The 22,634-nt window shown below is 36.9% G+C and overlaps 1 protein-coding gene across 3 annotated transcripts in view; it reads left to right on the forward strand.

Moving 5' to 3' along the window:
- Positions 1–11,303: 11,303 nt before the first annotated feature.
- LOC143228741 (uncharacterized) overlaps positions 11,304–22,634 on the forward strand; it is a 36,488-nt gene continuing 25,157 nt past the window's right edge. The window contains exons 1-2 of one of the 3 annotated variants that reach the window (XM_076460038.1): positions 11,304–11,439; positions 17,720–17,897. Coding sequence is in view for 1 of the 3 variants with exons in the window: in XM_076460037.1 (XP_076316152.1) it covers positions 20,128–20,218 (91 nt within the window). In the remaining 2 variants the exon portion in view is untranslated. Of the gene's footprint in view, positions 11,440–17,719; positions 17,898–19,127; positions 19,282–20,016; positions 20,219–22,634 lie in introns of those variants that run through there. The other 2 variants (XM_076460039.1, XM_076460037.1) reach the window with 2 other exon arrangements.

The raw sequence follows: 22,634 nt of genomic DNA on the forward strand, positions 1-22,634 counted from the left end.
AAAAGAGCCAAACCTCTGGCATTGGATCTGTAGATCCCAGCCAAGGCAACATTATGGCCTAGTCCTGAAAAGAGCCGAAACTCTGGCATTGGATCTGTAGATCCCAGCTAAGGCAACATTATGGCCTAGTCCTGAAAAGAGCCAAAACTCTGGCATTGGATCTGTAGATCCCAGCCAAGGCAACATTATGGCCTAGTCCTGAAAAGAGCCAAACCTCTGGCATTGGATCTGTAGATCCCAGCCAAGGCAACATTATGGCCTAGTCCTGAAAAGAGCCGAAACTCTGGCATTGGATCTGTAGATCCCAGCCAAAGCAACATTATGGCCTAGTCCTGAAAAGAGCCGAAACTCTGGCATTGGACCTGTAGATCCCAGCCAAGGCAACATTATGGCCTAGTCCTGAAAAGAGCCAAAACTCTGGCATTGGATCTGTAGATCCCAGCCAAGGCAACATTATAGCCTATTCCTGAAAAAAGCCGGAACTCTGGCATTGGATCTGTAGATCCCAGCCAAGGCAACATTATGGCCTAGTCCTGAAAAGAGCCAAACCTCTGGCATTGGATCTGTAGATCCCAGCCAAGACAACATTATGGCCTAGTCCTGAAAAGAGCCGGAACTCTGACATTGGATCTGTAGATCCCAGCCAAGGCAATATTATGGCCTATTCCTGAAAAGAGCCAAAACTCTGGCATTGGATCTGTAGATCCCAGCCAAGGCAACATTATGGCCTAGTCCTGAAAAGAGCCAAACCTCTGGCATTGGATCTGTAGATCCCAGCCAAGGCAACATTATGGCCTAGTCCTGAAAAGAGCCGAAACTCTGGCATTGGATCTGTAGATCCCAGCCAAAGCAACATTATGGCCTAGTCCTGAAAAGAGCCGGAACTCTGGCATTGCATCTATAAATCCCAGCCAAGACACCATTACGGCCTAGTACTGAAAAGAGCCGTTTTAGTCAGGTATGGTTAATTCTAAATCAACTCGCCAGCCGCCAAGTTATTCTGATCATAGGCCAAAATCTGGCTCATTCGTCCGGTTCTCCTTTGTTTCGTGATACTCTCACACCTCAGTTCTTCACCTTAATAAAGTCAAAATAAATTAAAGGCAAAAAGCCCCATGTAAATCTGAATAATTTTTCACGTGAGGGGACGAAGAGGAACCACAACGTTCCTGACCACCCCAGCTGGAGAAAGAATTCTTCAGATTTCTCTCTCTCTAAACGAAACCCCTGCCACGTTCGTTTGCGTTTCGTTTGACTTTTCCCGTCATCATATTATTGTCTTCAGTTTAAATCTAACGTCTCAGTTGATCCCAGAAAAACAAGAATCCTTCGCTGAGGATGTATATTACTGCAGCCTTCAACACTCCAGAACCACACTCATCTATGTAAACCATGCAATGCCAATATCAACGTTCAGTGCTCTCCCAACAAAAGTTCCAGTAGCTTATACTCGGTATTTATTAAGAACGTTCATTTGTCTATAATACAACATTCTCTGGAAACTCCATGCAGCCCACAGAATTCATCCCAAGACCACAAGATTACCAACTAACTTTGTGACATAAACAGATAGCTGGCTATATACTTAACCACGGATGTACCCTACAGTATTTTCATCTTAGTGCCGAACACCAATCAGAGTACCCCTCGTCCAGTAAGCACATGTATGTCCATTATCTCTCAACAGCATTTCTACACTATGCAGAAAGGCAAGGATACTCTGACGAAGGTTGGCGACACCCTTCAGCAGCGGCCCAAACCTAAAACACAGCTTCATACCAGACTCAAACCATGCACGTTAAGACTCAAGACATATCACCCGCTACAGACAACAACATCACGTTCAGCAAGAAGACCCAAACCAGATTCATAAGGAAACACCAATCGTCCCACACAGACAAGAAACAACTCCTCGATACAGAGAGAATTGATCAATCTGTTTTATATCCACGAACAGCCTATCTTTATCCTCCTGGTGCCTTAGGCCGGTCTTTTGACCCATCGTTGACTTAACTCGTGTTTTACCGTTGTGCATGTTCTTGTGTAATTTTTTAAAAAGCTTTACTTACCATGAGTTCCTTTCAAGCAACTTCCGGACACGGTCAGGGTAAATTTTTCGGGGCCCAGCATAGCCAGGTGGGCTAAGGCGTTCGACTCGTAATTTGAGGATCGCGGGTTCGAATCTCGGTCGCACCAAACATGCTCGCACTTTCAGCCGTGGGGGCGTTATAATGTGACGATAAATCCTACTATTCGTTGGTAAATGAGCAGCCCAAGAGTTGGCGGTGTGTGGTGATAACTAGCTGCCTTTCCTCTAGTTTTATACTACTAAATTAAGGACGGCTAGCACAGTTAGCCCTCGAGTGGCTTTGTGCAAAATTAAAAACAAACAAATATTTTTCAGCGCCATGATCGTGAAAGTGGGTTTCCTCGTGGTACTCCCTCTGACCCCCACAGCAAATTCTGGGGTCTTTGGATATACAGATCCCTATACTCTTGTGGGTTTTTTTTTATAAAATCAATGTTCGGCCTCTCGCAAACTACCAACGAACCTTTGCCACCAGATTGCAGCATAATCTCGTTAACTTCACATCTTGTCGGTTTAGCCATTAACCACTAATCACCAGCCCAGTTAAATATAACTTCACGAATAGGGCAAAGAAAAGGTCTCTTCTGAGCGCCCTCGATTGCTTTGCATCTCTTCTTGAGATGCTAAGTGTTAAATCGGGATATCTGCCACGATTTGTAGTTTTAGTTTCGTAACTATCCTTACCTATGAATCCGTTTCAAAGTCACGTTCTTTAATAATTTTATTGTTCACGGATAGTTTTTACTTTCTGAATAACGGATCTGTGTCCACTGCTGTGTCCCTCGCGTGATCGATCAGTTTCAAATTTTTTTATTAGTATCTGACCATCCAGAGTTTCATACATTTGGATACTTTATCCAGCCGAATATAGACGGCGCTGCTGGTCCACCAATTTCTTTTCTGAAAGTATAATGAAATGACAAACAAAAAAATAGTGTATCCTTAACAAGTCTAACAATACGGGTAAGATTTTCCTAAACTTGTCTAATTTTTAACAAGTCTAACAATACGGGTAAGATTTTCCAAAACTTGTCTAATTTTTAACAAGTCTAACAATACGGGTAAGATGTTCCTAAACTTGTCTAATTTTTAACAAGTCTAACAATACGGGTAAGATGTTCCTAAACTTGTCTAATTTTTAACAAGTCTAACAATACGGGTAAGATGTTCCTAAACTTGTCTAATTTTTAACAAGTCTAATAATACGGGTAAGATTTTCCCAAACTTGTCTAATTTTTAACAAGTCTAACAATACGTGTAAGATGTTCCTAAACTTGTCTAATTTTTAACAAGTCTAACAATACGGGTAAGATGTTCCTAAACTTGTCTAATTTTAACACGTCTAATAACACGGGTAAGATGTTCCTAAACTTGTCTAATTTTTAACAAGTCTAATAATACGGGTAAGATTTTCCCAAACTTGTCTAATTTTTAACAAGTCTAACAATACGTGTAAGATGTTCCTAAACTTGTCTAATTTTTAACAAGTCTAACAATACGGGTAAGATGTTCCTAAACTTATCTAATTTTTAACAAGTCTAACAATACGGGTAAGATGTTCCTAAACTTGTCTAATTTTTAACAAGTCTAACAATACGGGTAAGATGTTCCTAAACTTATCTAATTTTTAACAAGTCTAACAATACGTGTAAGATGTTCCTAAACTTGTCTAATTTTTAACAAGTCTAACAATACGGGTAAGATGTTCCTAAACTTATCTAATTTTTAACAAGTCTAACAATACGGGTAAGATTTTCCCAAACTTGTCTAATTTTTAACAAGTCTAATAATACGGGTAAGATGTTCCTAAACTTGTCTAATTTTTAACAAGTCTAACAATACGGGTAAGATGTTCCTAAACTTCTCTAATTTTTAACAAGTCTAACAATACGGGTAAGATTTTCCAAAACTTGTCTAATTTTTAACAAGTCTAACAATACGGGTAAGATGTTCCTAAACTTGTCTAATTTAATGACAATAAAAACAATTACCGTTCTATAATATTTTGTCATTTTACACCTCGGTACACAATGTTCGATTTCTTTAAATCCGGATTTCCTTGTTTGAATGTAACATTAAAAATGTCCACGTGTCACAAAACAGGCACGTGTCACTGTCCTACTTAACGACGTAATCATTACAATATTTATTTATTTAAGTTTTAATTAAAAATTATTATCTTAAAAGTTCAAGTTTTCTTACTGACTTACACCTTTCTTATTCATTTAGTTTTTTTTTGCAGCTCTGAACTTCATCCAACAACAAAACAAGCCTTCGGTAATTTGTGTTCGGGTGTGTGTAGGCGTCTTTGACAGTCCTAGTGTCCATGTTTACATCTTTAGCGTAAGTAATCTAATTTTTTGCTCTTTAGAGGCTTACGTTCGACGTTAATTTCTCCCAAGTTTGTTTTATTTTTTCGTCAAACATTTGTTTTTTTCAGGATATGTTACATGAACAGTAGGTTTTTATATTTAAATAGACTAGCTTTTAATAACGTCAATATATTCATTTAGTTCAAAACTAAATCTACTTATAAACAATCGCCGACAAAACTATTGCACAGTATAAGTGTTAATAACAGTGTTAACGTACTCGACTCGTAATCTGAGGGTCGCGGGTTCGCATCTCCGTCGCACCAAACATGCTCGCCTTTTCAACCCTGGGGGCGTTTGAATGGTGCGGTCAATCCCACTATTCGATGGTAAAAGAGTAGCCTAAGAGTTGGCGGTAGGTGGTGATGACTAGCTGCCTTCCCTCAAGTCTTACATTGCTAAATTAGGGACGGCTAGCACAGATAGCCCTCGTGTAGCTTTGCGCGAAATTAAAAAACAAACAAACTTCTGACGTGGTGGGTAGGGCACCATTTTGTGTTTCTTTTTTTAAATTAATATATTATTACGACGCAACATTAGGGTTAACTGGTTTAAAAACAATATAAATATATATTGGTTCGACCGTGTACAATGTTACGTATGTGAAGTAATATTACTCTAGGATGAGATACCTTTTTGTAAAACGAAAACCCTAGTGACAGATGGAGCTGGTGAAATCTAAAATTCTGATAACAAATTAAGTAGAATATTATTTCAGAAAAATTAATCGTCTATTTTAATAATAGTTTTAAAAAATTTCTCTCTTTTTATAACATAAGTATAAAGTTGTTCAGGTCTAGTTTATTATACCCACATAGGCTTAGACAATACCTGGTCGTTGGGGCACTCAACTCGCGATCTGAGGATGGAGAGTTCGAATCTCGTCACCCCACAAGTTCGCCCTTTCAGTCGGGGGGGATGTTATAATGTGACGATCAATTCCATATCCATTGGTAGAGAACAGCCAGAGATTTGGGGTTTGATGGTGTTGATCAAATGCCTTCCCTTTAGTCTATTACTTTAAAATTAGGAACGACTGACACAGATAACCCTGGAGCAGCCGCGCTCAATCTAACAAACCTACAAACTTACTGGTCTGTAAACCTAATACTGTTGCAGATAGAAACAAGGCACGATCCACTCACTACTCGTTAATGAGTTTTTTAATTCGTAAGTTTCACCATAATTTAGACCTTGTCTCTGGTTACCAAATTTATACTTCAAATATTTATTTTTGGTTACCGCGTAAAACTATACAATGAGAATTTGTGGACTGTTTTACTCTCGTTGATGGATCATTTTATGCACGTGCGTGCATGGAATTGATTAGGATGATAAACAGGAACTGGTCACGTGGTTAATAAATTATATTTCTAGTAATAAAAGAAAACATAGCTCAGTAAGCAAAAAAAACAATATTACAAGAGCATGTGTTTTCAATCTCCGATGTCTTCAATCACATCCTAACCAAACCTGGCCATTATGAGAACGTAAATTGAGATGTTCTAAATTAAATATTAGCTCTTCGAGATTCTAAGTTAAATATTAGCTCTTCGACTTTCTTAGTTAAATATTAGCTTTTCGAAGTTCCAAATTAAATATTAGCTCTTCGACGTTCTAAGTTAAATATTAGCTCTTCGACGTTCTAAATTAAATATTAGCTCTTCGACGTTCTAAGTTAAATATTAGCTCTTCGACGTTCTAAATTAAATATCAGCTCTTCGATGTTCTAAATTAAATATCAGCTCTTCGATGTTCTAAATTAAATATCAGCTCTTCGACGTTCTAAATTGAATATTAGCTCTTCGATGGATCCGGCTCTCACTGTTTGATTATATTTTTTTCATTAAAAAAAATTAAAAGAACAGGTTTTAATAGTCTTCGAAAAAAATATTTTAATTATATTCAACATGGACACCTGGTGTATTTGGAGAAATAATAGAATCAATGTATACGTTACAATGTAACCTGCAAGTAGACGTTACGGTTAGCGAGTGCTTGATGGAATATTTAGAAAATTATTTTAACATGTCTACAGAATTCGCAACTTACCTTTTAATGTCACTTACTTTTGTGGTATTGTTGAATAAAGATGAACACATAGACTATTGTAAATAGAAAATTTGGGGATTTAACATGATATATCGATACTTAGATTATCTCAGTAATAGCTGAAGATTTGGGGATTTAACATGAGATATCGATACTTAGATTATCTCAGAAATAGCTGAATATTTGGGGATTTAGCAAGAAATTTTGACATTTAGATTATCTCGGAAATAACTGAAGATTTGGAGATTTAACATGAGATATGGACACTTATATTATTTCTTAAATAACTGAAGATTTGAGGGTTTAATAAGCAGATGATGTCACGATCTCACTGTCTAATCAGACCAATCAGAGACCAGGTACAAATTAATTATTGGTCAGTATTTTCGAGTGAAATTTCTGCCTGAAGAACAAAGATGGACAACGTCTGATATGAATTATTTTACCAATGAGAACACACAGCCAGTCCAAAATGCATACCTACAGAAAAGTGTACCATTCCGATGGTACTGGTTCGAAGCAGTTTATATTAAGAATATAATAAATATTGAAATGGTATCAGGTCCTCATTCTCCATTAACCTGTAACTGTTGATGAGAAAGTCTTAACCCTAACTTAATCGACACAAAGCGAGTATTTCTAACACTAAAACCTAACTTCTACGTGTTACTGAGTTGTTGTTGTTTTAAATACAAGAACCTCATTTAAATTCAGGCAGCTCCCTTACCAACTGGAAGGTTGTTTGAAAGTCCTCTAATTGTCCTCGTCAGAGCAAAGTCTTCAGATTAGCAGGCATTACGAGACTGATTGAGTCCTGGATAGGGTTCGGTCATTACTAAACTGAATGTAATGGCGTCTGTTGTACGAAGATAAAGAAATGTGAGAATATAAGCCCAGGCAGCGTCGCGTGAAATACGTTCGAGAATGATTGATGGCCTCCTATTGCTTTTGAAGCAAAATGTACCTCAGGACCGAACGAGAGATGGCGGCTTAATTATGTACCGTACAACTAGGGTTAATTATTCATAAAAGTTTTAGCCTACTTTATCATCGTGTGTAATCTTACTGTTTACGAGCTCAACTTTGTAAGTGTAGAAATGTCTCTAATACCTGCATCGTAAATCACATTTTCCATGTTTTAAATTACTTTTTACAAACTTTAGTATTTTAAAGTTTATTAATCGAACTTCGTATTTAAACATAAAACAATTTAAAATGAATATTTTTAAGTATTCCGAGAGAAGATTCGTGTTTGTAACTCCATAAGTTTTAAGCCTTACCTCTTGTTGTTTTCAACATCTTGTTTGACAATTTTTTAACTAATGTTTTAACAAGTCAGTTGCATAACGTTTACGGTTTACTTTTAAGTACGTTTTAACGTTAAACTTCGAACGATAACAGATAAAACTTAACTCTAACAAACAAGAAGGTAAGAAATGAGTTAGGACTAAGTGATTTTCTGGCAGCAATACAATAAATGTGTGAATGCTAATGACAAGTCTAGATCCAGGTCTGAACCTAACTGTATTACGTGGCAAGTCCAGATCAAGGTCATAATCTAACTGTACTACGTGGCAAGTACAGATACACAATAGAACCTAAATGTTCCTCCTGACAAGTCCAGATCCAGGTCTGAACCTAACTGTACTACGTGGCAAGTCCAGATCAAGGTCAAAATCTAACTGTACTACGTGACAAGTCCAGATCCACAATAGAACCTAAATGTTCCTCCTAACAAGTCCAGATGCAGGTCTGAATCTAAGTGTACTACCTGACGTGTTTGAATTCAGGTCAAAACCTAATTATACTACGCATAGTCCAGATCCAATTCAGAACCTAACTATACTACCTGGCATGTCCAGATTCAAGTCTGAACCTAATTCTACAACGTGACAAGTCCAGATCCATGTATGATCCTAACTATACTATGTGACAAGTCCAGATCCATGTATGATCCTAACTATACTACGTGACAAGTCCAGATCCATGTATGATCCTAGCTATACTACGTGACAAGTCCAGATCCATGTATGATCCTAACTATACTACGTGACAAGTCCAGATCCATGTATGATCCTAACTATACTACGTGACAAGTCCAGATCCAGGTCTGATCCTAACTATACTGCGTGACAAGTCCAGATCCAGGTTTGGTCCTAACTATACTGCGTGACAAGTCCAGATCCAGGTCTGATCCTAACTGAATCCTGACTATTCTCAACATTAAAATCTCAACAGGAACTGCTTGGCAGATGAAGCGTTTTTTATTACCATAGATGTTTTATCACATTACCACAAAGTTCATACTATTACCATAGATGTCTTATCACAGTACCGAAAAGTCCAAGTTATTACCATAGATGTTTTATGTCATTACCACAAAGTTCATGTTATTACCATAGATATTTTATGACATTACCACAAAGTCCAAGTTATTACCATAGATGTTTTATGTCATTACCACAAAGTTCATGTTATTACCATAGATATTTTATCACATTACCACAAAATTCATGTTATTACCATTGATGTTGTATCACATTACCACAAAATTCATGTTATTACCATAGATATTTTATGACATTACCACAAAGTCCAAGTTATTACCATAGATGTTTTATCACATTACCACAAAGTTCATGTTATTACCATAGATGTTTTATGACATTACCACAAAATTCATGTTATTACCATAGATATTTTATGACATTACCACAAAGTCCAAGTTATTACCATAGATGTTTTATCACAGTACCACAAAGTTCATGTTATTACCATAGATGTTTTATCACATTACCACAAAATTCATGTTATTACCATTGATGTTGTATCACATTACCACAAAATTTACGTTATTACCATAGATGTTTTATCACAGTACCACAAAGTTCATGTTATTACCATAGATGTTTTATCACAGTACCACAAAGTTCATGTTATTACCATAGATGTTTTATCACAGTACCACAAAGTTCATGTTATTACCATATATGTTTTATCACATTACCACAAAATTCATGTTATTACCATTGATGTTGTATCACATTACCACAAAATTCATGTTATTACCATAGATGTTTTATCACAGTACCACAAAGTTCATGTTATTACCATAGATGTTTTATCACATTACCACAAAGTTCATGTTATTACCATAGATGTGTTATTACATTAACACAAAGTTCATGTTATTACCATAGATGTTGTATCACATTACCACAAAGTTCATGTTATTACCATAGATATTTTATCACAATACCACAAGGTTCATGTTGGTGTCTAGACGTGTTACCACGGGGTTCATGTTGGTGTCTAGACGTGTTACCACAGGGTTCATGTTGGTGTCTAGACGTGTTAACACATTTGATGTAATCTATGCTGAACAAAGTTTATGCTTAAAGTATTAAAATAAAGTATTGTTCATTTTAATAAAAGATGAGAAAGTCTGAACAGTTTTTATCTAATAAAAGTATTCACGATTTAGTTTCTTTTTATGATTTTTTTCTCTGCGTGTAAGGGAACGCCATGTTTACATTTCTTTCCACTTTCACTAATGAAAATCAATACGTTGGCTTTTCATTAGTGTCTGACACGGTCGGTGTTTAGAGAACGAATGAACTGTCGTGTTTTGTGTTATGTCGCATTGACGATTATATTAATCTAAATCTAAACCAAAACCGGCAATTCAGCAGGTGGGGGGAAAACAAGAGATTGTATTTCTTCACCGTGTTTAGTTACATTCAAGTTCCTTTGAGAGTTTGGTATTAATAGTGCGCATGCTCGTAAATCCGAATTGAAACTTACTTACGCTCAGACAGAAACGTATTATCAGTGGAAGACTTAAGATTACACTTTCCTGGAAAGACCTGGAACAAGGTTTTTATGTGTTTATAAACTACACACACACAGTGTTTGTTTGTAACCGTAAAGCGTCAAACAAAACATGGGATATTTCTACTTTGTTAACTACAAGCAACAAAATCCAATTTTTTAGTGACGGGCCCGGCATGGCCAGGTGGTTAAAGCACTCCACTCGTAATCTGGGGGTCGCGCGTTCGAATCCCCGTCACACCAAAAATGTTCGTTCTTTCAGCCGTGGGGGCATTATAACGTAAGGGTCAATCCTACTATCCATTGATAAAAGAGTAACCCAAGAGTTGTCGGTGGATGGTGATGAATATCTGCCTTCCCTCTAGTCTTACGCTGCTAACTTAGGGACGGCTAGCGAAGATAGTCCTCGTGTAGCTTTGCGCGAAATTCAAAAACAAACGAACAAACCAGTTTTTAGCGCCAGATTTTCTACTGAGCCACGGCAGAGACAGAATGATATAAATAAGTTATAATCAGATTATTAAGCACAGTGAAACAGAGTGGACTATCTAAGTGCTACTTAGCGCTCCGTATCGAAACCCGAATTTCAGCGTTGTAAGTTGCGAGACTTGCTATCGGTGAGGAGGATAATGGGAAACATTGCCAGATATCCCTGCACGAGAAAGATTGGTGAAGCAGAAAAGCTAATACAAGAAAAACGTTTTAACAGAAATACGGTTTTAATCAAATGTCCAAAACAAATAAACGGATGTTATTCGAATATGGTGACAAATTTTGAAGTAGATGTATTCTATTCGAAACTGTTTAATCGATTTCTTATCAAACCAATAACAAAAACGACTGTTGCTTTTCGAGTATCCACATCTGCAACCCGCCTCCTAACGAGATAAAGATAAGAGTAGAACATCTCGCACGCGCTATTTTTTTTTGTCTTTCTCTTGCCAAGGTGTGTACCCAATAGTTCTGTCATTGAAAGAACAAGGGACGGTTGAAATACCTCCTGCAACTTAAAGCCACGTGGATAGAAGAGTTAAACTGAAATAGACCACTGTTCTTCCTTGCCCATACTGTGAGATCTATATAACAAGAATTATGGTAAGTGAAACCGAGGGACAGTTTTAGTGGTTTATGTAGATTTTGCTGTATAGTTACAGCGACTATAGAATGCAATTTTTACGACCCTGAATTGTAAACTGACACTTCTGTTTAGTTGCAATCTACAAGAGTTTCTCAAACGAATAAAATGTGAATACTCCAAATTAGTTTGCTCTGAATGAGTCCACTAAAATTGCCTTAAGATGTTGATCCAAATAATTCGTAACGATCACACAGAATTTATGTGTGTGAGTGAATGAATGACAAAGAGCAGAGCCTACTTATGTAGTGCGTATCCTAAAACATTTATGTATTTGGTTTTACAGTATATGTGTTAACATACGTTGTTTGACAGTGTGTGTGAATGTTTCTACACAGCTCTTACAATCCGCTATTTGATAGTGTGTGTAAATATACTTTATCTGTAGGCCACTGACATCAACGAGAGGAAAAGAATTGTGCTTAGCGCGCCATCTATTGAAAGGTTATCATTCTTCTGTAGATGGATCATTGAAACAGAATTTTGTTTGTTGTCATGAGTTATGGGTTATCGCCCCCCACTCTGACAGCACAGCTTAGTGTTTAATTCCAAACAAACACACAAACTCACCTCTGTACCGCTGGGTGTTAGGGTGCGAGACAGAATGTTTCTGACAGACAAACAAAAGCGGAACAGCCATTAAGTGTCTAGTTCAAAGTAACAACTGTAGAGGGAGTCCTTCTGACTAATTTGCCTGAGTTACTTTCGTAAGTTAGTCCTCAAAGACTAATATTTTAACATATTTATCTGGTTTATTACCGAAGCTTGACAAACGATGGAGAGTACAAACACGTGCAAGATTCCATGAAACTGTATGATTATTTCTCAAATAAACCACTAGGGAGATATGTTTTAAGAAAGGACTAAACTGTATGGTAATAAACGTTCTCAACGGTACAATCATATATATGTATAAATTAAGGACAACAAGGGACCTGTTGGTCCGTGTAAGACGTCCCATCCGATAAACATTAAATGTTATATATTACACAAATATTTATCAAATAACGTCCATCATTTCAAAGGTCAATCACCCTGTTAGAAAATTCTGCTTAAAATGTGTTCTTTAGTCCTAAGGTCCGGCAGGGCCAGGTGGGTTAAGGCGTTCAACTCGTAATCGAAAAGTCATGGGTTCTAATCCCTGTCGTACCAAACATGCTCGTCCTTTCAGCCGTGGGGACGTTATAATGTAAGGGTTAATCCCACTATTAGTTGGTTAAAGAGCAGCCCAAGAGTTGGCGGTGGGTAGTAATGACTAGTTGCCTTCCCTCTAGTCTTACACTACTAAATTAGGAAAGGCTAGCGCAGGTAACCCTCTAGTAGCTTTGCGCAAAATTCAAAAACAGACAAACAAATCTTTAGTCCTAAGGTTTTTAGTATTAAGTATGAAAAACAAAAAAAATATAACGATACTATAAAAATGATTTTAAAAAAAATTATAACCCTAGCGCTTTCGAAAGATGGACCTTTGTTTGTTTGTTTGTTTTCGAAATTCGCACAAAGCTACTCGAGAGCTATCTGTGCTAGCCGTCCCTAATTTAGCAGTGTAAGACTAGAGGGAAGGCAGCTAGTCATCACCACCCACCACCAACTCTTGGGCTACTCTTTTACCAACGAATAGTGGGATTGACCCTCACATTATAACGTCCCCACGGCTGAAAAGGCGAGCATGTTTGGCGCGACGGGGATACGAACCCGCGACCCTGAGATTACGAGTCGCACGCCTTAACACGCTTGGCCATGCCGGGCCATCAGATGGATATTTTTTCTTCAAGGGCAAACTGAGAACCATCATTATAAGTTCTCTAACTATCTTAAACATCTCGGTCCCCTACAACACTTCTCAAGATTTCATTTGATGTTTTCCAGTTGTCCTTCTTCGAAATGTTATTTCAGTGGATCATTAAGCAGAGGAAACGCAGCAGGTCTGAGAACTCTCGCGAAACGCCTGATGAAAAAAAACGATACAACATTTCTTGTTCTGTACTGCCGTATCTTTTCTCTGAACCATCTTGAACAATGTAGTGCCCTTTGTAGGGTGAGAATTTTTGTTTGTTTTGGAATTTCGTGCAAAGCTACACGAGGGCTATCTACGTTAGCCGTCCATAATTTAGCAGTGTAAGACTAGAGGGAAAGGCAGCTAGTGATCACCACCAACCGCCAACTCTTGGGCTACTCTTTTACCAACGAATAGTAGGATTGACCGTTAAATTATAACGCTCCCACGGCTGAAAGTGTGAGCATGTTTGGTGTGACAGGGATTCGAACCCGCGCCCCTCGGATTATGAGTCGAGTGCCTTAACCATCTGGTCATGTCGGGCCCAAAGATGAAACGGTCAAACTCACTATGCTCACATGCTAACACTTATCCGTATGGCGAAACGTTGCTGAGGAAAATGAAACGACAGTGACCTAAGATGACAAACTTGACCTGTAGGTGTTATTAATTCTCAAGTGTTATAAAATTTGTGTTAAGAAATGTCTAACCACACTTCAGAAAAAAATATTTTATCCAAACCCGCATTTCTTGAGTGTTACAGCGCTACCTACAATTAAAAACTTATAACTGAAACGACAACAATCGACAACTGCATTTATTATCGAGTGTTGTAGTGTGTGTTTTTTACGATACGTAGTGATCTAGGTGGACATATGTATATTAATTATTTCTTGCTAATAATTCAAACACACCTTAATTTTAATAAACTGCTTGATTTGTTCTCAATCTGAATCATTTTATATGTACAATTGGAAAATATATTTACCATATGAAACTCATTCTGCACTTATTGGCAAATAAAAATTTATTGCTTTCATTATTGGTCACTAGATGGCAAGACTATATCTCATAGCAACAATTTTTGTTGACGTTTTCGTATCTTTCTTTTTCTAATCAGTATTCATGATACTATCATTTCACGTAAATTTATTGTAGCTATTTAATAACAATATTCTGTTATAGAAGTTTACCAAGTGACAGTTTTATTGTATTTTTTGCAGTTAATTTATTTTTAACTTTTTAAATGCGTTCGCTGCCACCAGTCGTATTAATAACTCCTACCATGGAGGCAACCATCTCTTTTCTTTTACTTAACCCAGGTGTCTATTATACATAGTGGTTACTATACTATATGTGATTAGCTAATTGAAACTAATTGTGGTATGTGAGTCATAGGTGTGTCACGTGGTTCATGACGTCCGTTGTGACCCACCGGTGGAAGACATGGCAGCCGACGTGTTAATGCACATTTGTGAACAGATAGGTGTTGACAACAGAGTTTTTACAATACAGTAAACGAAACCTATTATTCTATATGAATGACTTCAGACTACAATTTTAAGAAGAAATCAAAGAGTTTGCTTTCCATTACACGGACGTCATGTCTAAAGTTACTTAAGTGAAACAACAGTAATAAAACAAAAATACAACTCTAAAATCCAGAGTTCGATTCCGGGTTGTGAACACAACAGATAGCTTAATGTGGATTTTCTTTATAACAAATCCGTATTTTTCTACACTTCTTTCATTTTTTAATAAATTTATTTAATAAAATAACATCTTTCTAGCAATATACGAACAGAGGCTAGTTATTTAATAACATTTGATTTGTATCTCAGACTACGTCCTGGACAGTTTGTTCTGTGGTGTTGGTGGCAATTTCAAAGTACTTCTGTCTGTTCCAGACCCCAACTCCTATTCCCCAAAATATATATATATATAACACAACATTCTGTAAACATAAGTTGACTGTTTTTTATGTTTACAATAATTATATGAACTCTGTATATTGTTTCTGATTTTTTCCAAAAGTATTAACCTATTTTATTATTTGTTTTATACGGGAATACTTATATTTTATAGTATATTATAATAATATAAATTCTCCGACGTCAATAAAATAACTTCACTTCAAAGGTTTTCTGCCTTTTTTTTTTTTGGACTGTAATATCTGAAAATCGTCACAGAATGTTACAAAGTAATGTTACCCTCTTCCTAATTGGTTGGTGGAGGGAGTTGTATTTTTCAAATTACTGCTTTACAAGACTCGGCGTCGCCCAGAAGTTAAGATACTCGAATCGACATCTGAGCGTCGCGGGTTCGAATCCTCGTCACACCAAACATGCCCTTTCAGCCGTGGGGGCTTTATAATGTTACGGGCAATCCCACTATTCGTTGGTGAAAAGAGTATCCTAAAAGATGACGGGAGGTGGTGATGACTAGCTGCCTTTCCTCTAGTCTTACACTGATAAATTACGGACGGCTAGCGCAGATAGCCCTCAAGCAGGGCTTGTAATTTTGAGGTTAAGAAATGATATTTGATTGCTTCCTTCCTGTTCACATGTGAAGTTAATGTTGGGATGTATAGAGTTAATGTGATTGAAAAAATTAAGTATGTGTTCTGTAGATTTAAATCCCGCAACCGTGTCATCTACATATCTGTACCAGTATAGTAATGCTGTGTTAATTGCTTGTGTTTCAACTTGTGTCATAAAAATATTGGCTAGAACTGGTGATACTGGGTTGCCCATGCTTAGGCCATTTGTTTGTATATAGTTGTGGTTGTTGAACATGAAGTTTGTCTTTATCGTGGTGAATTCTATGAAGGTTGCTAACTGGTCGTTGGGAATGTCTATAGTATGGGCAACCCAGTATCACCAGTTTCAGCCAATATTTTTATGACACAAGTTGAAACACAAGCAATTAACACAGCATTACATCCACCACTATACTGGTACAGATATGTAGATGACACGGTTGCGGGATTCAAATCTACATAACACATACTTAATTTTTTTCAATCACATTAACTCTATACATCCCAACATTAACTTCACATGTGAACAGGAAGAAAGCAATCAAATATCATTTCTTAACCTCAAAATTACAAGAACCGACACACAATTCAAAACAGAAATCCACCGAAAAATCACCCATACTGGACTATACATTCCTTGGGACTCAGCACATGAAACAAAACAAAAACTCAACATACTAAGAAACCAAATAAACACAGCCATAAAACTATGCTCACCAGATAAAATTAACGATGAATTAGACAAAATAAAACAATACTTCACCAACATCAATAAGTTTCCTCCACAAACCGTAGAAAACATTATACGCACACACCTACACAGAAAGCAAAATCAACCAACTAAAGTAAATACAGCTCACGAATCAAAAAACCACGAAACCATATACTGCTGTATACCATATATTCCCAACATCAGCAAACAAATAACCAGCATTTGGCAAAAAATTAGTAACAAAATATGACATTCCAATTAATACCAAATTTATTCAAAAACCCGGCACAAAACTGAGGTCTATACTATGTAAAAACTACACTGACAAACACCACACCAACATTATTTATAAAATACAATGTGATAACTGCCACGACTTCTATATTGGAGAAACAAGTAGAAAAATAGAAACCAGATTCAAAGAACATAAAAAGTCACCTTCACACGTTTTCGAACACTGCAAGTCAAATAAACACAACATAACCATAGAAAACACTCAAATACTAAATAAAGAAACAAACATAAACAAACGCAAAATTAAAGAAGCCTTACTTATACAACAACTTAAACCCAAAATAAACCAATATAAAGGAACACCTTTATACCTGTATTAAAAATAATATGATAAATAATAATAATATAATAAATAATATAAAATTATATATTCAAACATCTAAGCACGCCCTCTACATTCCGAAACTCAGCTACACAACCCATTTCAAACATGTGGTCATCTTCCGGTCAGTTGGCTCTTCCTTTCTTTGTGAACGTGACGATGACCGAAGAAGGTCGAAACGTTGTTCGCTCCTCTACGTAAAAAACTTTCTCAACCCAAACGAGCCGTTTTTACATATATATATTTTTACATACATATTTGTACATATATATATTTCTCTACAAGTGGGTTTTCTCCACATTACTAATTATTAGTAGTCTGTTTCTCATCCAGCATGATGTGACACAACCTCTAGACTTACAGTATTGCATTAGCTCTAAGTATATATATCAGCGTGGCCAAATGATTGTAGTGCCGTACTATGAATCTAATATTCCGTGATTATCGTAAAAAACAGTCAATGTCCGTGGCTGGAGTTGAGAGTGCATTATAGGTGTGACAGTGAAATCTTACTATTCGGTCAGAGAAGAGTAGGCTAAATAGTTGGCAGTGTTGACAAGCTACCTTCCCTCTAATCTAATATGTTTTCTCCTTAGGATGAAGAATCTCCGTGTGTCTTTTAAAGTTGATATCACTACGTCAAGTCCTACTCTATCCAACAGCCGTGCATCTTGAGAATAATCCTGCAGTGTGATTTCCATTTCGTTTCAACAGCCCGAAAGCGCAAAACTTGTGTTATTCTGTGATGTTACATCAATAGTTTCTGCTTTTACCGTAAGTATTACAGCAAAATTAAAGCTTTGTTTTATTGTATCATTCTGGTTAAGAAGTTAGCGCACTGGTAAAGTTAGCGCACGAGATCACCCACAAAAGTTATGATGTTTTCAAACGAGACTAAAGGATACCGTGTTACAGCTAAACAAAAATGTTCTTATTTTATTACAGTACAATAAAGACTTTTGTTGCAGTGAAATGAAACAAGACGTTACAAATATTTTTACAGTGAATTACAGAATTCTGTGTTTTATACTACTCACCGGTTTTCTTGATTTCTATGTACACACACACACAAACATAGACAAACATACATAAGAGAAATAGAAACACTGCATACTGAACAGTTTATAATACAGGGTTTATTTTGAAGCCTCATAATAAACTGAAGGATAATGGAACCAGGTTTTATTTACTTACTGAACATGTAGGACAAACCATTCTTTTGGAAACTAAACAAACAACGCGGGAAAGTTGATAATAAAGAATATCTAACACTGAGTGAAGGCGAATTGTAGGCCAGAGGTTAAAATAGAGGAAAAAAGGAAGCGAAACCTCGTGTAGGTTAGATTCGTATATCGTGTTTTATAAAACAAATATTTTCTGGTGTTTGCGTGCGTGTGTGTGTTTTCTTATAGCAAAGCCACATCGGGCTGTCTGCTGAGTCCACCGAGGGGATTTTTCTAGTAAATCATACATAATATGCAAGTTTGTTATGACATTAAATATAAGACAGCAGCTAAACACAAGATGAAGAAGCGATAGTTATTGTTGAAGAAACAAAATTCGATATTTTTGTTGTCAAAAATACGAACTACAAAATTCTGTTCCTGGAAAATAAAAATCAGGAACTGTTGAAAGTTTTTGATGGATGAAAAGTTATTTTATTAAAGATAAAAAGATTAAAAACATCGTTATAAAAAACAGTAGCAGTGACTAACGGTAATGACTGTTACTGATATAACGCACCCTTCCGATAAACAGCCTATCTCACTGACACTTAGGCCACGCCCGGTTTAAATTTCAATTGTCTTTTCGTCATTTATTTCTATCATGTTTTCTTAGAACGCGTCCTAACAACAAGTTGAAAGGTCAAGAATCTGTACATGTTGATGACGAAACAGCCAATAACAGTAGGGCTGGTACGGAGTAGCCGTCTTAATAATAAATAACACTCGGGCTTTTCAACGTTATAGTAATGATGAGTCTTACAAGAATAACTAAACCTGATGAAGTGACGCGACATTTAATATGAAACGTGTGAACATAACGACAGTCACAAACGTTTCAACAAGCATCTCAAAATGGCGGTGACAAGTTGTTACATAAAAAACAAGCTTTAGGAAGCTATGAGAATAAGAAATGTTTCGTCGATAATTAAACGGTAAGAAATGTATCAGTAATAAATATTCATCAGACAGTCGTGCTGCTACAAGAAAGGTAAATGTTCTCTCACTTCTACGAGCAGTTTATGGGTTTTCTTTGGAATTTAATTCTGTCATCTTTCTAGAGCTCCTCTCCAATGGATTTTGAACCTCTTACATTTAGTATGTCAACTCGTCTTTGACATTTACTAAATTGAATTTTAACCTTTATTCATCGTTTCTATCGGCCAGTCTTTGATTCGCATGCTTTATTTTTATTGTGTTTATTATAATAATGTTTATTCAGTGTTTTCTACCACTTTCTTTATTGGATTGGTTTAGGTGTTTCCAAGGCTTGTCTTCACTAGATGTACTCGCCAGGCGTTTTTAATAAAGTCGAAATAATGAATTACTTATTAATTCGTCCATATTGAGAAATGTATTTACCCAGCCTTTCTGGCTCGTGGTGATTCTCATGTGTTTTAAAGATATAATGAATAACTAATGTCTTATTATAGTCCATCTATTGAGTCAGGTCCTTTGGTACACAATGACTTAGTTCAACCACTCAGTAAAAATATGCTATTTTAAATATTTTATCTTTGCTACCAACATATCGTTCTATCAGTAAACTTCCGTTCTGACTGTAATATATCGATTGTTTGTGTGTGTGTTCTTTTTTAGTCGTTGTGACATATCTGTTCGTTTATTTGTATATCAGCTTTGGAACACGTACAGTTTACTAAAACAGGTACGTTTGAACTTTGACCATTCCTTTTGATAAGACACTAATCGTCGCTCGAAGCTATTTTCTAAACAAATATTTTATACCTGTTAAAGAAACGTGAAACCAGCTTGTTTGAAACATGAGAAAGTTCACGGATATTTTATTTCTTCACATGTTTTGTCAAGTACTTCTTGCTGAGAGGTTACTGAGAAATGAAACTCGAATTAATGGTAAGTAGCATATTTCTCTTAGTTCGATTCTCTGTCGTTTCAACAACGAACACGTCACCTAAGTACTGAGAAATAGGCTTAAGTTAATTAAACAATAAAGTAAAAAACAACATATATTCTCTCTTTCACGTGTAATTCTGTTGTTTTCTCTCTAATTCCGAAATATCTTTGTGCGTGTGTTACATTCTTCGTAAACACGCGACCGTTTTTATCAGTTTTCCATTTATGTTTCACTCAATGTTAAGACTTAATTTTAAATAAGCGATCCTACGGTTAGTATACCACATGAGATAAAGACCAAGCAGGATGCAATGGTTAACACTGTTCAGACCTACAGTCACGACAGAAAGTGTTCGTACCTCTGCGTCGTGAGTGGTTTTTCCTCATAACTTAAAAAGTATCACGATTAGGATAATGAAAGTTGAGTATATTATAAATATTATTCTAACACATATCTGTATAAATGTTTATGTAAATTGAACGACAAATAAACTGTTTATAAACAAATAACCAAACATAGGCGGGGCAGAAAGTGTTCGTGTGTCTACTTTAATGGTCAGTTGTGTAGCCTTTCAGGTGAATTACTTGGCACAATCTCTCCTCATAGCTCTCCATGATCGTTTGATAACTCGACTGGTATTTTCTTCTATTCGTCTTTACAGAAGGCCTCCAACTCTTGAATGTTTTTCGGATGACTCTGATGAACCCTGGTCTTCAACTCATGCCAAACGTTTTCAATTGGGTTGAGATCGGATGACTGCGATGGCCACTCCAGAACGCTTATATGGTTCCTCTGCAACCAGGATTGCACATATTTCGATGTGTGCTTAGGGTCATTGTCGTGCTGGAAGATCCAACGACGCCCAAGCTGCAAGTTCTGAGCATCATTCTTGATATAAGTACCTAATATATCAACGTACTCTTCTTTTGTCATGATTCCGTTGACCCGGTGAAGGCTGCCTACACCAGAAGAGTTGAAGGAACCCCATAGCATGATCGAGCCACCTCCGTGTTTAACTGTAGGGACGGTGTTCTTTGGAAGAATTCGTTCCCCCTTCTCACTGAAAATATAGTGAACATCATTGTGGCCGAAAAGCTCGAGTTTGGCCCGGCATGGCCAAGCGCGTAAGGCGTGCGACTCGTAATCCGAGGGTCGCGGGTTCGCGCCCGCGTCGCGCTAAACATGCTCGCTCTCCCAGCCGTGGGGGCGTATAATGTGACGGTCAATCCCACTATTCGTTGGTAAAAGAGTAGCCCAAGAGTTGGCGGTGGGTGGTGATGACTAGCTGCCTTCCCTCTAGTCTTACACTGCTAAATTAGGGACGGCTAGCACAGATAGCCCTCGAGTATCTTTGTGCGAAATTCAAAAACAAACAAACAAAAAACAAAAGCTCGAGTTTAGTCTCGTCTGACCAAAGAATACTCTTCCAATAGGTAAAGGGTTTATCTACATGCTTTCTTGCATACCTCAATCGTGCTCCTAAATGAACAGGCTTTAAATATGGAGTTCTACGAGGATGGCATGCTTTGAACCCAGAAGAGCATAATATGTTCGTAACTGTAGAGGTGCTTACTTCAACCCCAGTTTCCCTTACCAGTTTCTGTATGTCGTTACGTGTTAAACGAGGGTTCCTACTAACTTCTCCGAGAACCTTCCTCTTGGTTTCCCCTGGAATTTTGGTGGGGCGTCCGGAATGAGGGAGGTTAGCAGTTGATCCTGTAAGCTTAAACTTGGCAATTATGCTTTGAACAATAGATTTCGGCACATTAAGCTGTGTAGCAATACCTGAAAGAGGCACACGAGACTTGTATTTTACAATAATTCTGTTTTTTAAATCACTGGACAATTGTTTCCTGTTCGCCATGATGACCAAGCAGATAATGAAGGAGACAGCACTAAATTGCCGGAAGTACATTTTTTTCTGGCTAAATTCCAATAATTGTGAACCCAGTGTCTAGTTTTGCAATGGTATAATGTAGTTTATTCACCAAACTAAACAAAATATTTACGGGAATATCAGTTTTTTCACACGTTCTGAACTGTACGAACACTTTCTGCTCCTCCTGTTTTTGGTTATTTGTTTATAAACAGTTTATTTGTCGTTTAATTTACATACAAATTTATGTAGATATGTGTTAGTATAATATTTATAATATACCACAAGTCTATTATCCTACTCGTGACACTTTTTAAGTTATGAGCAAAAACCCACTCGGGACGCAGGGGTACGAACACTTTCTGTCGTAACTGCAGATAAAATCAAATGAGCCTTAACACCCTGTCCGTGCTGTGCCTTCACACTCTGTCTGTGCTGCGCCTTCACACCCTGTCTGTGCTTGATTTGTAAGAATAAGGGTCAAATCCTATTACTTTCAACTACTTACACCAAGTTCAACTTTACAACTCCTCTTGTTT

Source organism: Tachypleus tridentatus, chromosome 10 (genome assembly GCF_004210375.1).
Source record: "Tachypleus tridentatus isolate NWPU-2018 chromosome 10, ASM421037v1, whole genome shotgun sequence".
Classification (NCBI taxonomy): domain Eukaryota; kingdom Metazoa; phylum Arthropoda; class Merostomata; order Xiphosura; family Limulidae; genus Tachypleus; species Tachypleus tridentatus.